The sequence below is a fragment of the Ciconia boyciana genome, chromosome 10, assembly GCF_034638445.1.
Source record: "Ciconia boyciana chromosome 10, ASM3463844v1, whole genome shotgun sequence".
Classification (NCBI taxonomy): Eukaryota; Metazoa; Chordata; class Aves; order Ciconiiformes; family Ciconiidae; genus Ciconia; species Ciconia boyciana.
In genome coordinates this window covers 44,674,859-44,699,117 of record NC_132943.1, presented here as the reverse complement: position 1 = coordinate 44,699,117, position 24,259 = coordinate 44,674,859, and the positions used below count along the sequence as shown (strand labels likewise).

Here is a 24,259-nt window from a genome sequence, read left to right as displayed (position 1 = left end):
AAGGGAATCTTTCAATATTTTACAGGGCTAGTAAAAAATAATCACAACACAAAACCATGTCGAATGCTGATTTTCATTTGTATATGCGATATATTTATTTTAAATTAAATATAAATGTGTATGTTTGTTTATATGTATTGAAATTTAAACCTCTGAGGCAATATAAAATTAAAATGTGAGACTCAGGGGCTTACATTGCCTTTTACTATAGAAATATACAGAAATGGGGACAGGGCTCCCACCAGCAGAACACGGGAAACGCAGTACAGTTTCCTCTCCTGTGGCAGACTGACAGGTACATCATACTACTGCAAAGCTTTGGAGGGGGCAGGCACGTGGCACACGATGGGCGTCAAGCTCTGTTATGCATTTGCTTATTCAGAAAAAGGGACAATAGATTGAAAGGTAGGAGGTTTATAATACAATCACCATCTGCAGTTTCCAAAATGCTGCTATTGTAGCCTCTGGGAACTCCTCGTACTGATGCTACCTGTGGACGCTCATGATGTAAATGTTCCACCAGGCCAGTGGTTACATCTGGAGGTGCAGAGTGGTTATCTGTAGAAATAGAAGACAGACAGGGGAGCTCATCAGTCATCTTAAGAATCAATACATCCAAAGTTGCTTCTTACAGCATTCTTGCTGTTTTTTCATGTGTTTTTAATGAAACTCTGATTTCTCTAATCAAACTGAAACCAAAATCTTCTAAGATACAGAGGGAACCCTGAAAGGAACCGCTGTGTCTCTCCAGGGGGGAGAGGAGCTAGCTATTCTAACTTTCAAAGGGATCCAAACAAATTCTAACAAATAAAGAGAGTGGTGGGTCACTCCACTTCAAGGTAAAAGCAAGGAGGCTCATTACGAGTAAACAGCACAAGTCTACAAGGAAAGCCTGTCTCACATCTCTCAGAAGAAATACAGGCACCCAAAATCTCACCACAAAACTGGAATGACTAGTCTAAGTCCCATAGGAAGAGAAAGGGACAAAAGCATAAGGTTTGAAAGAAGGCAACTTTTGCCCCAGGATAATGTGAAGCACTTATCTATGTTCTGCAGGCTATTCAGAGGAAGACTTTTGCTGAGAAACACAGATTAAGATTTAAGGTGGCAAAGATAGCACACTTAGGTCTGAACACATCTTGAGGACAGACATGGGGAGATGAGAGACTCCCTCAGAGGAAAGTAGCCACTGACTTAAAACACTGTCACCTGCAGTTTGTAAGACCAGTCATGGTTTTCCTTTAGCAGCTTTCCTTACCAGCTGTTTTTAACAGTCTTGCAACAATACTGTAGGTAAAAGCTTCCTGTTTATGTTGTGGTACGGACACTGTATACTCTTCACTGGGGCATCTATCAATGAGAACAGCTGGAATGCCTGTAACACTCAAAAAAACCTGTGGTGTAGATGTCACCATTATACACACACACTGCTCACAACAGATAAATTTAGCACAGGGTTTTCTGAGGCATGAGGTGGTCATTTGTGGCCAGACACGACACGCTGTTTCATTTTAATGGTGTGCACTACAAGCAATAAATACTTAAATTTTTTATAATGCATATTTACATAGGGAAAACAGGGCACTTCTCAAATCCTCACATACTCACAGGGGCTTGAGAACCACCTTGTAACAACCTTGAGGCAAAAGCTTGCTTTGCTTGGAACTGCACCACGTTTCTGTGCTGCAGAACAACGCTTAGGGAATATCATCATCCCAAAATTGTGACCTAGATTACGAAATGGTTTTGAACGGAATCACAGGTTAGGAAATGGCAGTATCTGGGAGAAGTGTTCAAACAAGGAAAAACAAGAATTGGAGGCCTGAAATATTCAGAATCCTAATGATTAAGAATAGGAGTGCAACAGGAAAGAGCTTAAGAACACGCTGCTGCACTGTGCTGGAGGAACTGCTCGGGGTCACGCAGCTCTGCAGCGATACCCCTTGAAGGACCTCAGCATGCCACAAATCCTGCAGAAAGATCTCAAAGCATAGGGAGATCTAAGCAGTGCTGTGAAATAACATGTATTACTCCACCCATTCTGAGGAAGTGATTAGCACTAAGGTAACAAGCGTTCATAGTTCTGTTCATAGATTGCCAGCGCTGACATACAAGCCACCAGTACAGCTCTAAGCAGCTTTAGAGGGATCACCAGAAGAAAAAATCAAATCCATTCCCATACTTTCCACAGTCATCACTGCAATGCCAATTTTTGTATTGCAGAGACCTGCCTTGCTGGGTACTAAGCAAGGACCACAAATTCCTTTCATGTGGGTAAGGTACATGAAGGATGAAGTATCACTTCATGTCTCTGACAAATGCCCGAGTTAGAACCAGTAACAAGAAAAGGTGACAACTATGTGTAAAGTTGATCCATATAACCACTTTACAGGGCGTACAGAAAGCACATGTATTCAGAGTAAATTGAAACACTCTCACTGTGTTCTATATACTTTTTGAGGTGCTTTTTGGTTGGGTTTTTTTCCTTAGCTTTACCAAAGTCCCAAAACACAGACTTCACGCAGCATACAAATTAATCACAGAAAAGGACACAGAGTCAAAAGTACCTGGTTCCCATACTGCAGTATTAGCCCACAAGTCCATACGTCTCAACTTACAGACCCTGCAGTGATTATCAATGTCTAAAGCTTCCACTCCTTGAATACACCAGCAAGAACTACAGTTAGGGATGTACCTGCCGTGTGGCTTCATCAGTGGAAGGCCCCCAAACGGCATTCCTATAGATGAAGTTGTCACCACTAAACATTAAGGTGACTCAAAACATACACTTGAAGTGATGTACACATAGGTACAAATATAACAGTCAAGAGAGAGGACAAGAGAGACTGACACACGCTGTGAGACTTGGCGCACTCACTATATGGGTCGGAAGCTGAAATGATGAATGGATGCAGGTTTTACAATGCATATTCCTGCTGGGAAAAAGCAATCTTCCGCCCACTTGCATGAGGCAGATATTTGAAATACAAAAGCTCTGCAATTAGATGCTCAGAAAATAACATAAGGAAGAAGCTATTTGGGAACATTTACGGAAGCGCTGTGTACTTGGGAACAGCTCAAAGAAATCACAGAAGAAATGAGAATGCTCAGAAAAGAAACAGAAAAACCATTAACAATCATTCCCAACTGAAAACAAGCACAAAAAATAGCCACATATGGAGGTGCTAATCTACAGCATTCACGTATCTTACAAGCATCTCAGAGGTCCCTCACCATAGAAGGGAAATGGCAGGGGTCGTTATGAACAACGTCTCTGCTGTCCACAGCTATTTCATCTTACATACAGCAGAGAACTGACTCTCCCTCCCAGTTCTGCCTTGAGAAGGCAAAATTCTTTCCATGCATATAGAAGGAATAAGTTCAATTTTCAGGATTTATGCTCAGATAAAAATCACATTAGCTTCATTAATTATTTAGGCATTTTATTAATATATGCCCATGAGAATCCATAAAATTAGTCTGTATTGTCTAGAGATACTGTGGCAAAGCAGAGAAAGAGAAACAATGAGTAGTCAAAAAAAAAGTCTGAACAGACTTGCGACTTCAGGAATAAGGTTAATTGGATTTAGACTGAAGTACCTTTCCAATATTGATTAGAAGACAGAGATAAATGCAAAAGGAGCAGTGGCCCAAGAAAGAACATACGGGATATGATACAGAAAATGAAAAGCTAGGCATCGGAGAGAAAGTAGTCTCTAAAGAGGAATCTCAGGGTGAAGACGCAAACACTTTAGAAAAGCCCCTAGCTAGCAGGAAGTTGGGTTAGACCTAGAGATGGCTGTGTATGCTTGTTTTGTCTCTAGGAAACCACTCAACCAAAATGGACATTTAAAAGAAGTTTATTAAATTGTATTGGAACAATAAAACAAAAAAAGAGCGCACCAACCCAGCCAGAACACGAAATAGGATCCACAAGCCACTACTTCATTCTTGCATTTCCTCTTCAATAAACCCTCTGAAACTGTTTCTAACACACTTCAGTCTCACAACTCCTGTAAAACTGCTTACAGAGCCACAGCATTCAAAACACTAACTCTTATAGCCCTGCATCCCCTTAAGAAAAGGAGTTCTACTTTTAAGTCTTTCAATAAATAGATAGTGGGTCAAATATCATGATAATCTACTTCCCCAGTTACTCTACAAGAGCTAAGTTGGGAAATACTCCACAGTTGCAATGGTGACCTTGAATAAAACCTAGACACATGGCTAGCCTTATTCTTTTTAAAGAAAATATTACAATAAAAGAAAAAAAGCCCCCAGAACAACATGTAGATGTTGTCCTTGCTTTTATAGGTGAAAGACAAACAGCTTAAAAATAATGCATATTCCTATCTGACTTTATTAAATACTGTAACCTTGCACTTCCAACACTCCAGTCTATTGCTTGGGAATTTAGTATGATCTCATCATTAAAAGTGCAAGCTGGAGAAGATGAGCTGCAAGGGAACAATCTGCTAAATTTAAATTCTCCAGCATATCAAAATTGTGAATAGTTATTCAGTACATAGTCAAAATACAGAGTATTTTAGTAAGGCATAGTATTTAAAATATGTAAGATGCCTTTTATATTGCTGATGTCAGCACACTAACTGAGAAATAAACAAACTCTTCTTTTATGCTCTAGGACAAATCAAAGGGGTCTTTTGTGAAAGTATACCAGTATTTAGCGATAACCAAAGAAGTTTACAATGTAAGAACTGAGCAAGTTTTCATAGTCTTGTGACCAAGGAAGACTGTAGACAAACTTGCTGATGAATTATTTTAACATGAAAAATGTCACAACTGAATTGTTATTGGACATGCATGAATGTTACCAAGCTAGAAATGAAAATTGATGGAATATGGCAAGCATTTCAGAAATGAGGAAGATTATTCTTCTGCAAAAGGACATTTAATTTTTTGTCAAAGGCACTGGAAATTTTACCTTTCTAAATATTTTTAGTAGATCAGCTCTTAATGATCTTTGAGCTTCCTTCCTGATAGATACTATAATTGCATATTTATTTCCCATTAATGAAATTTCAAACTACTCCACTGCAACATTTAGCTACTTAAATGCTGGACTTTGAACTGTTAAAAAGGCCTTGATTTTGCATACAATTTTGATGATTAAATAGTCCTGCTGGATAGGTCTTAAGAAACTAGTTGTGAAATTTGATATGTATTTATATGGCCCGAGATATTAGACATAACAGGATGCCATGTTACATTTTTCATATCTTGCAAGTTTTTACAGCTATATTAAGAATTTCATCAATCACACTTACAATTATGGCTAACCTTCCAAGTTTATTTGTTAATTTTAAGGAGTTAAACATTATTCCTATAAATCCACAATGTGAAATCCAGAATGGCCTTAAAGCAAGGCGTAGACATATTCCATCTTTCTTACATCCACTAAGTAAAAAAAAATAAATAAAAAGGCAAATTTCTTATTATAAATAAGCTTGGAAATGTGAAGATGAAAATTTAGATGTCTTTAAAGGCAACAAGGTGGGTATGTGCAAATCTTTCTAACTACATTTACAGATGAAGTACTGATGAAGTGCAGAAAAATGAACAAAGCCAATTGCTGCCCATAACTTTGTAAAACACAAACCAAACCCCAACATTTCAGCATGCAGAAGCTTTCTAAGACAATAGCACTAAGCAGGCTTGGGGAAAAAAGTTTTGCCTTGTAAAAGCTTAGACATCAGAACTCCTCTCCATACTTAGCTTCCACAATAATGAGATCCCCATTCAACAAAATGTGAAGGTAAGAGCTAGACCAGCTAAATGAAACGGGTATTTGCAAAATATACTTGTGCCTTAAATTATCGTGTCAATTGACACCTCCAAGCACACAGAAGCCTGTATACGCAGTTTAAATCTAAAGCATTTCAATGTGTTTTCCTCATCTGACCTAACCTGTTCTCTGTAATGAATTAGAAAAAACTGTCTGTATAGCGTATGTAGGCATACAGTCACAGATAAACAGAGTCAGGTAAGCAGAGCACTAAAACTGCCAAAACCTGAAATGTCCAGGAACAATATACGCGATGCCTATTGTATATTACTAGAAACACAAGAACTTCATGCTGTAGCCCACAGGTGCAATACAAACATCATTCTTCGTTTCATTTTTCTAAATTACTTTGGTAGTTAGTTTTTCTCCTCTAGGTCCTTTCCCATCATTTAACATTAGCGTGGACCTGTTGCACGCACATAAATACATTATCAATATTCACTACAGCATACAAAACGTTGTAAAAATAATTTCCTTGGTGGAAGAGACTGCCTTTCTCCCTCCCTACCAAATCTTCCAAAAGCCCAAAAGCCAAGACTAGTGCTCTGCATTTTAGGACAAAAAAAGTAACCTGAAGTTCTGGACCTTCAGCGCTACAGAGATTGAGACAAAACTCACATTTACATTTTGGCTTACCAGTACTTCTACATTTTCACTCTAGTTTCTCAATAAAGGACTAATAATGACCTAAATTTTAATTAAAGGAAAAAAAAAAAAAAAAAAAAAGACATTTCAGCTTCAAATCTAGCTTTGTCAGTACCTCTGATTTCATAACTTTCCAAAAGATTCTGGATGTTTTTCTAGTCTTTTGGGTGTTTACCGATTCAGTCACATTTGAAATTCATAACCTGATATGGTCTCAGGTAAATACATGCAGATCGGAAAGCATGCACCAAAAATATGATCCCTTTGAAATTCTGCTTTTGAATCCAGTAAAACTGAACCTTAGTTTCTTGATAAATCAAGCATTTTACCAAGAAGAATGGATGTTCAGATCTCATGAACAACTGCTTTTGTTTAAGTTAAATACATATATGTCATACATACCTGGTCTGTGGATTGTACATTTTAAGGCTATTTATAGATATCTTCTGTCGAAGACTTTTGTGTTTAGCCCTGCTTTGGGATTTTTAATTTGATTTTATTCCAACCACACAGGCAGTTCTTTACTGACCTAGCTGGGTGTGTGCCATGAGATCTGCAAGCACAGTGGCAGCAGCGGTGGCAGTAGCAGTATTGGAAGCAGCAGCAGGTTTCCCTCCTGGATGAGATGAGGTGGAGGATGCAGAGGATGAGGTGGAGGAGCCCTGAATAACCCGGTTAAGCCAGGGCTCTACGTTGGAATGGCTCTGGAACGGAGTGGAGGTGATCCGCCCTTGCCGACGTAACGAGCCCTCATCTTCTGATGCTGACGATGTGTCTGTGATTAAAATAACGATGACAGGCATGTAATGTGGGAATGACCCAACAGACGGGAACATGAAGTTTTTCCATGTTCTTCGCGTAGCAGTCTCATGTGCTACACGAGATGCGTGTATTAAGCAAATGGTATATTCACATGCACAAATTCTGCTCATTGCCATTTTTTAGGTTAATGCAACAACTTCTACACATTATAGCTAGAATACACTTGGAGCAAAGTTTCGTTTACCTCCTGTATTTGGAATGACATTAAGACTCAAAAAAGGCTTCTACCTAAGGTACCTAGTACATTCACTAACCATTCTCAGTGAGCATACCATACCTATTCCACTGAAAGAACATTTCTGTGCTGAACAGGTAAATTGGATCTCATCCCACCTGAATAAATTCCATTACATTTTTTGTTGGGTATTTTCTTTTTATTTTTGGAAGGGAAATTCTTCACTTTTTGATTCTTTTGACAAATTTTTTTTGAGAACTAATTACTAAAAAAAGCACAGTGCTATAAAGTTCAATGAAAGACTAATTTCATTAATCTAAGAATAATTAAAAGGAATTTAAAAGCATGTATTTTAACCACATAAACTGGTATTAACGAGCACTACATCGAAATGCTTAGCAAAGCATCTTTTCATTCTAGATGTATATTTGTTGCTCTTAGAAGTCTGATAAAGGCTCCTATTTTACCATTCAGTTATTTACAGCTTTCCAGAAGTTTCCCTTTGGCACTCAATGTTTCCACATTTATTATCCACACAATAACAAATAAAAAGGTCTTTCTAAATATCAAGAAAATACATCTCTGTTGATTTTGAGTGAAAAATAGAAACTTTTGTTACAAAAAAGAAACTTGCCTTCCTAAAGAGATTGCTGTATTTTAAGAACTTGATCCTCTCTCTGTATGCCCCCCCTGCCCCACCTCTCCCCTGGGTAATTAAAGGAAAACTCCTAAAACAATGCATTGCCCATATACTGATAAAGTTCACATCAAGTCAGTTTGTGAAGAGCAGTTTTAAGTCACACACAACGGCCAGACCAATTAAGAAGTCATCAGGAGCTGAAAAATGGCTTCTGAAAAAGACAGGGTGTCCATTACAATACTCTGGAGTCCTTTCCAGACATGGAAATCCTGGCTGATAGTGGGGTGGGTTACCTCAGAAATTCTGCAACCTTAATTTTGGCTTTTTTTTTTTTTTTTAATCCTGTGAACATGTAACTGTTCAGCTACATACAATTCTATATAAATTTTGTGGAAGCCACATTAAAAATCTTTTCCTCATCTTTGGCAACAAATTTCCGTTAGCAGGTGTTTAACTTTCTGCTTTTCAAGAATACGGGCATTTCCAATAGCTTCAGAATAATTGCTCTTGAGTCTAAAACCACAAAAATTAGAAGTCATTTCATGAGAAGTCTGTTGAACTCAATGGCATTTTCAAAGTTAAAATCGCAGATCCCTCATTACTTGACCATCCCCTAGTCAAACATGACAATTTTGAATGAAAATAGGCAAACAATTGATCTTTGAGAAGACACAGCTTCTGTGGTGGATCACCATTCCTGGGTCCATGCCTCGTATGGTATTTCTGGTCTACTGCCACAGTTGTAGTTTTTGGCTGCTGACTCCATCTGCTCCTGGAGAGGAGCCAAACCTGCCCCTTAGTGCTTGCAACCTTCCCTTTCTTTTAGGCAGAAAGCAAAAATAAACAATTCCAGGAATATGTAACAAGATAGGATTACAAACAGTCAGGTTTTGGGAAAAAAACAAAAACAAACCACATTTGCAATCTACTGTCACTTCAGAGTAAGAAATGAAACTACAGAAAAAACAGGTTTCTCAAAGAGTGCATACTCTGATAGTATCTCTTCGTCCAGATACAAGTTTAATGAAGTCTCCCAAAAATTTCTAAGCTTTCAGATGTCTTACATCAGTGGAGGGGGAAAAAAAAACCACTTTAAATGTAAAATATTAACTGTGTATAAAAACGAAGGATCCATAACATTCTAATTCTAATTCTAAATCCAAAAACCTTCTAATATCAAAACATAATTACAACAGAAAAATAGCAAGGTAACATCAGTAACTAGCTCTGTGGCAGTTGCAAGAGTTAATTAGCGGTTCACGGTATGCTGTGAGCAGAATGCTATGTACTTGGCTTGCAGCTCTTCCTGGCTGGGAGCTGACCCAAGATAGCCACAGAAACCACCACCCTTTGGATGAAACTTGCATCAAGACTACAGCTCAAGTTCTCATCACGTGAAATCCGTACGGGAAGGATGAGAGACTCGATGGGATGAAAACAAAAGTACATTAAAATTTTTGGAAGGACTGATGAAAGCAGTTCGATTACTGCCGGTCAGGAGTTGGTTTTGAACTTCATGTTGTGACTAGAATCCGATGCTTCCTTCCTGGTGACTGACGGTAACTTTTGTAACAAAATTTCAGTTATTAAGAAAGCCTGGTTTTAATTGCATTAACTTCTGCCAATAAAAAGATTTTAAGGCAGTGGTTTAATGGCTCAAGACAACAAAACTAGAAGCTTCAGCACTACTCAGGTTCTCTGCAATTTCAAATCTTTCCTGCTGAGCTAACTTTGCAAATAAAGGCAGGCCCATAAAAAGACAATTATTTTTGTGAACTGATATAGCTGAAGCAAGTCCTCAGAATATTTTTGAATGGCCTGATCTCCTATGATACAGTGGCCCATTCTCTTATAGACAGATAAAGGTATGTCAAAACAAGTCATCTTCTCTTAGGAGCAGCACGACAGATCCCAGAGACACTTAACTCTTCTTTCAGAATGTATTAGTTAGGGTGCTTCTGTATCCTGGTAAAGCCCAGTGCAAGTATACTTGTCTTCTCTGCTAATGACTTGGGCAGGCATGTTAGAAGATGACACTCTCCAGCAGCACAAACACACAAAAACACTCAAACACGGGCAGATCCCGTGGCCTCATCCTGCTCCCCTCTGGCTGAGCAGGATGGAGGTCATACATGCACGCACACGTACAACGTGGATCTCTCCAGCAGCTGGGCTCAGACACTCAGTCTGACGAGTCGCTGTCCCTGGATCGCAGTCTCCCCAGTTGCTGGCACCTGGACGTACAAGCTCGAGGCTGCAGTCCCACTCCATTTGTTTGTATAGACTGATGGCTCAGCCACCCCATGCACACAGAACAGAGTCCCTCAGCCAGGAGAGGTGTTAGGAATGGAGTATGACAGGAGGAGAGGACAGGCTGCAGAACAGGTGCAGGGCATGGCCAGGGAACTGTACCATTCGTACATGACCAGCCCTTTTTATCCCCTTACCCCGCTATTTTCCCCACTCTTGTGCCTCCCCAAATCACCTAAATCTACCCCTTTCCCTTTCTGTGGTTCCTCACCTAAACATCCCATAACAAGTCTCATGCAGTCCCAAAATACTTTTGCCCTGCCTCCCATAATGTGTCCCATACCCCTCCGTGGCATCCCCCCTCAGTCCAGAAGGTGCTCTCGTGTTGACTAGTCTTGACGGGCTTCATGCCTGGGCAGGAGGACTGAGGCTCTCCAGGGACACCCTGGGAGGGGCCTGGACAGGGTGACCCTTCTCCCGAGTCCTTAACTTGGGTTCCCGCCTGCTGTTGTTCCCCGTGCTCCTCTGGGCTTGTAGAGACGGGTCTGTGACAGGCTGATGGCTCCTGGGATAGGCGTAGCTGGGGCAGGGTATTACTTGGGTTCCCCCGCCTGCCACTCTCTGTGCTCCCACAAAGACCATCTTTTATCACGTAACCTAGCATTTACCCACAGCATCTCAATTTTTTTTTTATAGAGTCTCTCAACCCCCCGCCCCCAAGACTTGCTCCTTCAGAGCAGCATGCAGAGCCCTGACCTCAGGCAGAGCGGGCACAGGAGTAACCGCAGAGACACTGCTTCAAATCTGTCCCAAAGGTATTCAAAAGAGAATGATATTTTGGTGTTCTCAAAAAAACTGCAAGGAGATTCCTTCTAGTTTTAAATGCTACGGGAGACAGGAAAGCCTAGCTGCCCTCTGCTCTCAGCAGAGCTTCTGGATCCCAGCTATTTTTCGTACACCAAATCTTAGGCAGAACAGTGGCACGTTCTTTTCTTGTCGTGATATACCTCATGCCAAGCACATAGTGACTTGTCACACTAGGGGAATGAGAGAAAAGGACAGAGTGATGCTATGTGAAATGCACCACTGTCTGTTCTGTCAGAGTTTATTTTGGAGAGTGAGAAGAAATATTGCTTTGAAGAGCTATAAAGAGAAACCTCAGGGCCTCCCTCCCAAAGCCTCAGTATACAGATGGTCGCTATACATTCATTTTCTCCAGGATTTCACTTTATGCAATTCATGACAACTTTCACATACAAAACCAATGTGCATGCAAGAAAACTCAAGAGCATGATAACCACCCTGCTGCAACAGCTGCCCTCATGGGCTTCTGAGTATACGAGTACTAGAAGAATACGCTAATCAAAATGCATGATACCTTCACATATCTCGTAGGCAAAAACGTAAGGGTGAAGACAGACCATATATAAGACTACAGAAGAAGCTTATTATTTATTAACTAATGAAATAACCAGAGAACCCACAAAAACGATATACAAAAGTGTGTGACTAGCAAAGAAAAGTGGAATTTCTTTTCAATGGGAAGAACAGAAAGAAGAAATATAGCCCAGGAAGCAAGAGCGCAGCACTGCAGACCTGCTCTTTTACAGTAAGGGGATAAGAAATAGAATTGATGGAGAAGGGCACTAGAGGTCAGTGTTCCTCCGTTCCCGGGCCACATTAGAAAAGACAAGAGCACATCATTCAAAACTTAAGAGCTCTGGGAAACTCCTCTTCTTCGTATACAAGACACTGGCCCCAAAACACTTGGCTTGCTAGCACAACATGTTATCTGGAGAAAGATTCTCTTAACATCAAGAGAATTCATTGTGACACAACAGGAAGATTACCTTTTTTTTCCTCCCTAAAAAAAAAAATTTAAAGCAAATGTTCTGACCTAAACAATCTGAACAATTATAGCATATGATTTTCTGAATGTTTTAAATTGCTCAGCTGAAACTATCTGATGAGTGTTCTGCAAGCTAATGCAGCAACTTAATGCTCTGGCATTTTCTTCAGCTCTTAAAAAAAAAGTCTTATGCAACATGAAATAAGGTATTTACAGCTCTGACATGCTTGCCAAGATTATCTCCTTCCAAGCAAGACATTACATAAGAGAAAATACTTAATGCATAAAGGGCAACTGCTCACTCTATTACTGCTTTCAAGCGTACCTTTAGCAGCTACAGTACCTCTAGATGCGACACTAAAAATCTTGAGGAAAGACAAAGAACAAATCCAACCAGCACCCAATTATCAGGAAATACAGCCATGAATATAGAAGTTTATTGCAACATACTTACAACTTAGCAGAACATAGCATTTGCTCTTTATATTTTGCTATCACGTTCACCTGGCAAGATTTACATATGTTAACTCAATAGATACCTGGAGGTGTGTACGTTTCTACCGAAGAGTGCACAAGAACAGACCGTCTTTTTGAAGGCATGGGCATTTTTCTCTCTTTGTATTTTGCGAGCGCTGCTTGTACTGCTTCGGTGTGGACATCTATGTCGGAAACAAAAAAAAAGGTTAAGAGATTAAGTTTAATCTTTATTTCTGTCTAAAAACATAGAAAGCATCAGTGCCATCTTTTACAGCTCAAATCCAAAGGCTGAATTGCACATGATGGCCCTTATGGCTTTAGTCCCGTTTAGCCCAATTGCTTCGCTTGCAGAAGGGAGCAGGTTCTCAGCTTCAGAGGAAGCAGCACTTCTTGGAGAGCAGAAAGGTCCAAAGCTGAACTACAGTAACATGGTTTTCAATTCTGAAGCTGTGACAACTCTATCTTGTTTCTCCTTCAACGGTGTTTAGTAGGACTGAATAAATACATCTGCCTCCCACTCAAATTCAGATCAGAAGCAATGGTTTCAGAAGTTCAGGGAAGATATAAGCAGGGTCAAGTTGACATATTTTCCTCATGAAATCAGCTTGAAAAGGTTTTGCAAATATCATTTAGGAAGAACAACCTGAGAATCAATACTGAAGTTACAGAATACCTAGCACCTTAGTTCTGAGCTATGATTTATTTTCATTCTGGGGGGAAATTTCAATGCAGATACTGTAAACTGGCAAGAGCACTGGGCTCTTCACCCTTCAAAATCCACAATGGGAAAAGAAGTGAAAAAAGTATACTTGAAGGTCTCACAAAAGAATGCAAGTAATAAAAAACAGAAAGAAGAGCTACAATGTATATGAAGAATTAGAGAAGAGACACAAAGTGTTTTCATTGTCCTGAAACCAAAAATTACCCTAATATACTCATGGGGTATTTTTTAACTTTTCTTATTTTTAAGCCAAAACTGAGATCAAAGAGGAATTTAGTGTTCAATCAAGACCACACTGCAGATAAAATTTAATGTATTCAAGTAATTCTAAATTGCCTTCAGCAGATTTTTCTCTTTGACATATATATTTCAATGGTATCAAAAGCTAAAACTTATGTAGAAAGAAAATTCATGAGAAGTGAACAGATGTCAAGGAGAAACAAGGCAGACCAAAAATACACTTTAACTTACGACCTAAGATTCAAACTCATGAAAAACAAGTACAACATGCATACGCTTACACATAGCTACAAAGGGCCCAAAAGCAAGTATTATGATTATGCTTTTGTTGTACCACATTTCTTTTACGTGGAAGCTGCTATACAAGAATTGCAGAATGAAACTGTTCAATTTGAAAAAAAAAAAAAAGGTATTATTTCATTAAGTATCCATCCAGGGCTGCAAATACATAACAGGTTGATAGACTTGTAGGTATGCAACTCAGACATGTGACATACATACACTTACACAACTTACTTTTTTTTTTTTTTTTTTAAAAAAGTAATTTCTCTACCCCGTACCTATAGGGATTAACCTTGATGACGACTACATGTAAAGCTCCATATTTTACAGTACCTTTTTTTTAAAAAAAAAGGTACCATTTCTGGTACTAGTCCTGAACCTGCTTTGGTCATGCTCAGCACGAGGTTCTTCCTAATTTATTTTAAATATGCTGATCAATTCCAGTTAACTTTGACAAAGCAAGAGATAGTTCGGGGGAAAGCTAATCAGTATATATTTTAACAAAAATCAGAAGAGATTTTTGAGCATCCCAGAGAATAAAAGGCTACAAAACAGCAAAGCACAGCACATCGATGTGAACCTGTAGGAAGCCTTGGCACCAAACACTTTCCAAAGGCAGCTATGTCCCAATGCAGTGGATAAGCACCTCACACTTGGGGAACAACTATTCAATTCTCCATTTAAGAAACAGTTTACAAATGCTGCCCATAAGCTCAGAAGCATGACCTCGCCAGAGGATGTTTCATGCAATATATTTCTAACCAAGTCCAATGACAGATATTGGCAGATGACTTTCTTTCACAACTTCTTAAGTAAATCAGACAAAAATCACCATAGCTTAATCTGACATCTTTTCCTATGTTAGATGAAAACTGTTCCATTTCCACATGTAAAAACGCCCCCTGCACCAAAGCATATTCACAACATGTACTTCAGGCATCTAACTTTTGGTCCCTGACTACACAGCATGATTTACTGCAATACATGAGATCAAAGAGGCACCACGAGAGAAGCAAGTTAAAACCCCAGTACTGGAAGAGCACAGTGCCTTTAAGAGAAACGCCAGAAAAAAACCCAATCCACTCTTAACCAAAAATCAGGAAGCTGCTTTTCTTAGTCACAGGTCCAAATGACAAACTGTTTCCTTCAGCCTGGCCAAATGGATCAGAAAAAACAAAATAAGCCCTGTGCGTATGGTCCCAGACACTACCTAGTTCTTTGCAGTAACAACGTCACTTTTCAAGTCTGCAGCTCACCCCAGATAATCTGTTCAGTGCTGTATTTAAAATATATATATGCAAATATACTATACCACCTGTGTGTTCTTACAAGACTTAGGAATGTACTAGGTAGATGCTTGTCTCAGATAATAACTTTTTGTGCAACTAACCTGTGAGGTGCCAGGATGACGCTGTTATGGGGGAAAATAATAATAATACTACTAAAAAAATAACTTCTTAAACCTCTATCTTTTGAGAGAAGTTTTTTTTTTTTTTATACTGCTAGATTTTTGCTGCTGTCCTTCACACCAAGGAGTTGTTAATAGACGTTTTATGAATTAAAAATTCATTACCCTCTCCCTATGTCTCCCTGCCTCCCTTCCCCACATCCGGGCTACTGCTTTTTGTCAAGTCTTGGTTTCTCCTTATCTTTAGTTTTGGACTTCCCCCCCACCACCTTGTAAATGTCCACCGTTGAAGTTTATTCTCATGGACACCCAGAAGCAAACCTCTTAAATTCACAAAACTCCAGAAAGTGTAAGCAGAACTCAACACACTTCTTGTTTTGCTGTGTTACTTAGATGCACCGAGGACATTACTGCAATCCATAGACTTGAGAGTATTACTTAAATTAAAGGTTACTTTTGCAGCCTTAAAAGTTAGTCCTGCCAATTCTGCAGGACATTTGCATAGCAGAACTTTCAGTCAAAACCAAGCTGCGTGTTTTTAAAAACGAACCTAACTATTAGATGCATTCACTTCAGCCATGCATGTATCTACATATAATTTAGAAGACATTTTTGTTACATTAACATCTGCTAGGAAGAAGGGGAACATAACAAATGGTTTTTCTCCAGAAAAGGTCTTCCAAAAGAGAAAAATAACACACAATATTTATAGTCTGTATATAAATTCATTAAATCATTAAATAACATTGCAGATAAAAAAATGAAAGCATTCTTAGCTAGTTGTGTATCTAGGGAATGGAAAGGACTAGCTTAAGGCAAGGGTGTGTTGAGGCATTTTAACAAAGCAGAGTGGGACAGGTCATAACATCACACAGATTTGTGGTAGCAAGCATGGGAACTACTTTTTATTTCATTTCCAGAGGGCAAAACCAGCACCACCTCCTCCTCTAGCCATCCTATTCCCACCTCAAAACCTGGAAAATACTAGATTAAATGATAAAAATGCAACCAGAAAACAGTCAGGATAATTTTTTATTCTGTTTCATGTTTTATTTTTATAGTCCTGATTTAACTCATCCGTTTCTTCTGTACTCATTAAGATCTATTTCCAGCTTGAAATTTTTCTTTTAACATCTTGTCCTTGGATAACAACTGAGTAGGACCATCCTCTCTCAGCCAAATAAATGAAGTAATCAGTTTCACTTCCCTGGAACGCTTTGTTCCTATTCCACATTTCCTTTAAGAGCTTTTCTACTTTATGTACAGGATGAAACAGACTTCACTGAAAAAAGAAAAGGAATGAAATAACTTTAAAGCAGCAGAACATTTAGGGTACAAAAATTCATAAATTACTATAAATTTAAAAGTTTAATTGGATATTGGAATTGCAAAAAGAAGCTCTCTACCATTGTCTGTTACTAAATTCTTAAAAATTTACTGTGAAACTGATTTAACATGTAAGAACTGGGGACTTCAGTTTTCTTCAGTGAATTAAATAGTCACTAAAATCAGATCAAATGTGATATGTAGTACATCATATTTCTGAGAACAGGGAACACAAATGTTCAACAGTGAACACTGAAAGAGATGAACAGCAAGCCCAACATCTTATTAACATGAAGACTGTGCATACCAAAGTGAGGGGAAAAAACCCCACATGCTGCCATCCAAAAGCAGAAGAAAAAGTCTTGAAAAAATAGTTCTATGGTTCTGCACTTTATTAAGCTGCAAACAACCATCAACAATTTATTATTGATTCAAAAATTTTTTCATTCCTCCATTGTAGTAAATCACATCATCTTCTCTTCCATTTTATGTACCTATTCTCATTTTCTTTCCTTCTACATGTCCTTAAAAAAGGATGGGGGAGGAAAGCTAAGAAATAGTTTGTGGACTATAAATCACCCTAAACCCTCCAGCTATTAGAAGAGCATTTTTCTTTCCTGTTTGTAGCCTCTGCTTGTTTAGCAGCCTCTGATTCTTGTTCCTGCCTTAGGCACAGGAGGAAGAATTTCTAGAGTTGCTTGAAGAAAAATGGCATTCATAGGTTGACCAGTTTCCCTTCTGCTCACAGATCTCCAAATGCCAGCAGCTAAAGCAACCAGCACTGTCTGCCTCTACAAATGGCTGCTGCTAACTAGCATCCCATATGGTTGCATCCCTGTGACAAGGACTGCCAGAAAAAAGAAAGAAGTAAAAATAATTTTTAAAAAGCTAGTATGATTCCAGGAAGGCTGGCAGAGCACAGAGGATCAGTGCGGGATCAAGCTCCATGAAAGGAAAGGACAAGGAAAAAAGGACAGGGAAAAGGGCAAGGAAAAAAGGAAAGGGAGAGAGCTGCTCTATATTGCATGCTGCTGTACAGGTATCACCCCTGCACGCTGAGCAGGCTTGTTCCTCATCTGGACAAGCTCCCCAAATGCATCTCTGTATCCTGTTCCAGGCAAGCTGGGAGAACAGTCTGTCTCTTACAGCTGTATATCCAACAGGCTGAAGAACAGTAACCAGAAAAAAGAGTGGAAAGAGAAAGTATAGCTGCCGGGAAAGCTTTTTCAGATACCCTAAAGGCTTACCAGCTAACTCATTTGTGTTCTTATCCAAAACCAGTAAGCAGTGGGACTGAACATAGGAGAAGGCACAGTGCCTTTACCAGAAACCGCACACCCTCCCTGAAAGGAAAGCCAGCAGCAATAGCAGTACACCCACCAGCAATACACCAAGTGTCCTCTGAATTGAGGGTATGAGGGTCTTGGTGCTTAGCATGGATGAATGCTTGCGAAGCCTCTGCATTTCTCACTTTCTCTATCACACTGTCACCGTTCAACAGAACAAAAACCTAGCTAAAGCGCTGTAATTTTAAGTGCTGTTCCAGGAACTCTCAGGTAATTTAGTAGTTACAGTATTTATTGATAGTATTCACTGTTGGAAGTTTTTTGGTAATATTAACTGCTTGAAGACAAAAATCTGTGGATGATAAAAAATTATAGTTAATTTAAACGGACAACAACTCTGGGAAGCTATTAAAAAATGTGCTTACAGCTAGTAAATGGCAGATTAATTGCATAACAAGGCAAAATTGTTTCACTTGCTTATTTTAAGTAATTTATGTTGATGGTTCTAAAGCAACTATAATTGCTCCAGAAAGAGATCCTGTTCTATGAAAAGTTGCATTCCACCCTCATCAGCTACTCTTGAAAAGGACATAGCAGAACTGATGAGATGCAAAGAAAGGAAAAAGAAATAAAGACTGGAAGGAAATAAAAAAAGAAGAAACAACACACCCTCCACTCCCCACAAAAGTCTAAAGAACAAAGAAGGCATGCAATTGACAGAAGCAGCAATAGCATCCAGAATTATAGCCTAAAGCTGTTTATCCTTCACAACAGATAATGTGTGTCAACATACAGGGAAATTTCAAAAGGTAACAGCATTTCAAGCTGGTGGTGGTGGACATCTTTTCTTTAGGTAGAAAATGCTTTTAGCGTAGCTAGAATTTCTCAGATTAATCGGGACTGCTGAAGCAAAACTGACTCTTTTTATGCCAAAGCATTGGGAGGAACAAAGTGAAGCTACTTCGCAGCAATTGGTGTTTTCTGAGGCATCTTGTCAACATTTCTATTCATGCTCTACTTATACATAAATTGCACAGCATGAGTAGCCATGAAAAAGAGCATCAACACCGATGTGAAGCATTTTCAGACTCAAATCAACTAGATGATTCAAAATCTATTAGAATCAGAGTAGTAATACTTTCAAGGAGTAAGAACACACACAACAAACACCTTGCGTTTTTCTTTCAGTCTCTATCTTCATTGAGATAAAGAAGAGATCCACTAATGTAATAAATCTGAATAATTTTTTTCTAAAAATTAGAGAAGAGAAAGGGGAAAAGATACTGGCTTCTGAAAGCTATACCTACATTGTCTTGCATAGACATAAGTTTAACCTAAATCAAGTCAAGCAAAACTGTCACTATTTTGTTTTGATACCACCTGAGCACGCTAAGCCTTGCCATATATCACTAATGGGAAAAAGAAATCCAATTACATATGTTACAACTAACTACTTTTTCCCCAAGAGTTTAAATTTCAAAGTGAAGAACATGTTCTAGGCAAGAATATTTAATGAAACATGAGTTAGCGGAGCAGTGATGGGAAACCACAGAAGGACACGGCAGTCCACATGAAGTACTACCTAGGGTTTTGGCACTGGTGAGTGATAAGTACAAGAAATAACCTAAAACCCCTACACATCAGGCTTCATCCTGAATAAATGTCCACTGGCAGGGTTGCCTGAACACTTAGGGTCATTCAGAAATACTCATATTGAAATGTAAAAATATCAGCTAAGCTCTAGACTGATGAGATTGTAAGCAGTACTTCAGAATCACTGAAAGTTGATTTAAAGAATTTTAAAATCAACAAGGCCATAGAAGTATTAACTCTAGGAAACGAGAAAGCACTGATAATCAGCACTGATAGTCAGACTAACATTTAAAAGCCACATCTATTCATAAGCAAGTATGCTAGCTGAACTTGGTAATATCCACCCACTTCTACATGCCTTACACTGTAAGACTAATGAGCCCTGTGCCAAACTTCCCCCAACAATACCAGTAATACGGCAGGGTTGTTTATTTGCTTCTTGTTTTGTTTGCTTGCTTTCTTAAGTATCCTTGTTGTAAATTAAATAGGACATCTGAGGCTCTGAGACAGGAAAATTGTCCGTGTATACAGCACATTGCTTTAGACCCTCCTAACTCTCTCAGCTAACGGTTCCCAAGTATTCCCTGTTGTACTTGTGCTCTTTTTGCAGATTTTATTTCTGTCAATTTAACAGCATCACATGCTACTTTAAATGAATTAATTTCTATCAGATTCATGACTCTGCTTGTAATTTATTTGGAATCTACTTAGTCACAAAGTAACTTGGAAATTGTGGCTGTAATTCAACCACCGAATCTGTTTTTTTTCTGGTATATATTCAACAGTAGAATTATATTTATGATACGTTTGAAATGCAAAAATAAATTTAAATGACCGATTTGTACATACTCTTAAACACATCATTTAGTTAATTTTGATACCATGTAATCTTCCCTGACATTCAGAAGTTTCTTCTTCATGTAGCTGAACACATGCATCTTTCCCAGGAGTCCCTATATATTCTCAGAATATTTCAGAAGTCTCATTCATCTTTTGGTTATTCATAAGGAACCCATACAGGCATACCAGCTCCATTTCTGGAGCAAGGTTTTAAATGTCAGTGATGCAAATATGATGCAATAACCACTATGCCCAAGCAGTTGTAAAGCAAGGTGACATAAGACCAACAACATATTAAGGATGCGCAGTTGCATGTCATTACTTGCACTTCTTATCCCCAAACCCAAGACAGTAACTACCCTGGAAAACAAACAGAAGAATTTCCAGTTCAAAGTCCAAAAGTATTTAGGAGAGAAAAGCTTCCAAACACCTGCCTTTTCTCACTATTGTGACAAGGAATTTCACAGGGAAACAGTGTACTTCAACCACCTGAAAAGTAACAATGGAAACAGGATGTGATGAGGATATTGGTATTTTCACAAAAGTTTCCAAAACAGGTTTGTCACAGTGGTGTCCATTTAAAATTAAGTAGAATATCCATTGTGACATTTCCCTTTTTTGTGCACTTGCTTTAAACCAGGAAATATTTTAAAATGAGCTACATTAAATCTGATAATCCTATAACCTTCCTTAACAAAACAGCCCAACCAACCAAGCAAAAAAACACCCACAACCCACATGCTGTAGTTTTCTAAATGTTTAAATAACTGTTCCACAGACCGGAAACCCAATCAGCAAACAAGAGAAAATGGTTAAGCATGGTGTAAAATTCACAATAAGAAAAACAGCAGAAGGCACGTCTAGAATTTCTTTCCCTCCTAGCATTTCCTCCATTCTGGCTTCAAACAAAACCACTCATGTATAGAAATACAAAAAGCTACTTGAAAAATATTCAATAGCTCTTCCCTTCTTTCAAAGCACTTCCAACTTTTCTTTAGGTGTAGGTACTACTTTACTGTACACCGTTCCTCTTAAGACACCTGATGTTTTAGTTACATTTCTTTTCCTTACCAGATCGGAAGCGCTCATCCCTCGAGTTGGTAGAACGGGATTTCTGCTGTTTAGATACGGCAGCGGTAGCTTGCGAAGAGCCTGGGACTCTGTTCTCTGCCTGCAGGGATGGATCCACGCCTGAAATACAGTTTTGTTTCAGTACAAATTCAGGTTTGTAAATAAAACATCTGCTTTCCATGCCTACTTTCTTTTACCACCCTTGACACTCATGTACTAGTTCATCTGGAGCCCTAAGTCTATACCTTTAAAAAAATCTCATATTCCAACTGCATTTTAAATTATTTAAACTAAAACCTAGCTTGATCTGATAAGCGTTTCACACAGAAGGTAAGAAACATTTCTGAATAACAGAAAAACTCCTTTGCTCCTTGCAGGAGTTCACAGTCACTTGTCATTAGGTGTTCTGTATGCCAGATCCATGCAGAGGGAGGAGAGGGAATCAATCCTCTCCCAGCTTACTGCTAGACATCAAGAGAAATGCTACAGAGATGGTTACAACTACACACTGGACTTGGAGATCCTGAAGAGACAAGATGATACTGGTCCACCTTGTAAATAAAACCTGAACTATTCTGTCAAATTTCTTTTGAGTCTAAACACAAGACAGCTAATTTGAGCAAAATTTAGGAATGTGTATATCTGTTTAATCTATTCCCATTTAATAGAGCAATAGTCAGAAGATTCACATTTTACAAGAACTCTGCAATTCTCTAATAAAAACTTTGCTGATATTAAGGGCAGAATTACTCTGTCAGCTTCAGCTGTCTAAAAGCTACTGCTCTAATCTAGGTTGGCTGGGTACTTTATACACTCATTAAAGGATTGCAGATCTTCCCATCCCCATAAAGGGTAACAAAAATAAGAGGAACTGAACCATCCTCTACTTGTTTCCTCTGCACCTGTCCAGAACAGGGCTCTAGACAGATAACCTAGAGCAGGCGCCTACCTTTAGGCTGGCTAACATTCAGGAAGATGAATCTCACCTTTACATTCTAGCATAGCAGAAATAAGAAATCAAAGGGGTGGACAGTAGCTATTAAATATTCCCTATCACTCCCCAACCCCCCAAACAAGGAGATTCCCTGCTGGCTCTTGATATGTCTGCAAGGACTACACAAATTTGAGCTAGGAACTTACACCTGCAATTTTATTTTCTCATCTCTTATACATCTACACTTAAAGTACAAAACCAAGACCTGAAACCTCTGCAGGTGGTCTCTGAGGATACACATCACGCACAGCCATGAGAAGGCAGAGGAACACGAGGAACAAAGCAGCATGGTTTTAAGTGCTGTTGTACTGTTTTAAGACCGGTGAACAATCACCTTCAGAAGTGCAATGGCCACTACATGCCAAGTACAACAGATGTAAAATTACAATGCAGTCGGAAGGGGTTTTTTGTATGAACCTATCATAAATTTATGATCTTATGTGGCTATTTGGCTTACTGTTGTGTTTAATAGTAAACTTTCCTTAGCCATATAAGATCTGCTGCACCAGGTTTACTATGTTTCTAGCCCTTATACCATATAGGGCTGAGTGTATCTTTCATTTTACTCTTTCCTTCCCTTGAGGAGCTTCTGCTTTCCTACCTGCCCTCAAGTCTTTCTAGAACTAGAAACAACATTTTCAAAATGCAGATATTTACAGAAAGCAGCTTTCACTGAAATGAAGACATCACTCAAGAGGAATCTGTGCTAGTTCCTTTGGAAGTAAAGCTCTTTCTTTAACAAGTAAGAAAGGATTCCTCGTTCTCTCATGGGGTTTCTGTTCCCTCCCCTTCCCCCTAAGTGTATATCAAGAAATAAATTGGTAATTAATTATTAATAAATCTAGCAATTATAAGAGATTTTTAAGACCTTTCAGTAAGACGTGGTCTTCACATCTGAAGTGTAAGTTTTCAAACAGTAATTGGATTAAATATACCAGTTCTACCTCAACTAATCAAAACGAACTTTCAAATATTCTCTTTAAATATAATATCCTCAGAAAAGTGTTTTATCATCTTCCTGACTGGATCAGTTGCTATACAGCAGGTATCTGTTAACAGCAGGTGAACGTGCTCCATAATCCCTTTCCCATCCCCATTTGCAGCTGAGCATTAACCCCTCTGGATGTTGAGAAGGCAACATTGAGTTAGCCATGGGTTCAGGGTGTGGGGAAAAAATATGAGCCTAAGTAATAGAAAAGGAAGGAACATTTAATAAATCACACAGATCTAAGTTTTTAGAAATTAATCCAACTCCAGAGACATGCTCCTGTCTTTACAATTTGCTATACAGAAAGAACAAACACATCCTCACCTAATGGAGTTTTCCTACTCTCCAAAAGTAAAGCTTTTGAAGTACACGACAGGCTAAGTAACATCAAATGCATTTCCCAAGAGGGGAAATGAGACAGGCCAGTAAAGAAACTCAGAAAGTGTCCTCAACGGAGAGCAGTTGAACGTGGAGCTGAGTAAGCACATGATGTTTCAACGCTAGCCAATATAAAGAGGTAACGTTCTCTGAAATACTTTAGCAGAATTCCGTTCCTGAAGGAAAAGCAAATTTAGTCTACCAACTGAATTGATTCAACACATCCAATACTAGAAGAGTGGTGAAAACACTTGAGAATTTTATTTTACATTTTAGTGAACAAAAGTTTTACATAACCACAAGTCAAGAGGCCAGCGAGATTTGTTGATCTGGAAACAGTAAACAACAACTTCATATTTCGTTAAAAAGACTGAGGCAAGTCACCTCCTCAAAGCCTGACCCAAAAAAGGAGCAGATGCAAACGGGTAATGTGGTAACTAAGGTGGTGAAAAAGAGAACAGGACAAGC

At 38.8% G+C, this 24,259-nt stretch overlaps 1 protein-coding gene across 3 annotated transcripts in view; it reads right to left on the bottom strand.

The window, feature by feature from the left end:
• The window catches only part of DIP2A (disco interacting protein 2 homolog A), a 131,058-nt gene that overhangs the window by 52,632 nt on the left and 54,167 nt on the right, over positions 1 to 24,259 (bottom strand). For all 3 annotated transcript variants that reach the window (XM_072874149.1, XM_072874148.1, XM_072874150.1), the window contains 4 exons: positions 21,432 to 21,551; positions 12,727 to 12,846; positions 6,981 to 7,226; positions 430 to 558 (listed from right to left, as the gene is read on the bottom strand). In XM_072874149.1, coding sequence (XP_072730250.1) covers positions 430 to 558; positions 6,981 to 7,226; positions 12,727 to 12,846; positions 21,432 to 21,551 — 615 coding nt within the window. The remainder of the gene's footprint in view (positions 1 to 429; positions 559 to 6,980; positions 7,227 to 12,726; positions 12,847 to 21,431; positions 21,552 to 24,259) is intronic.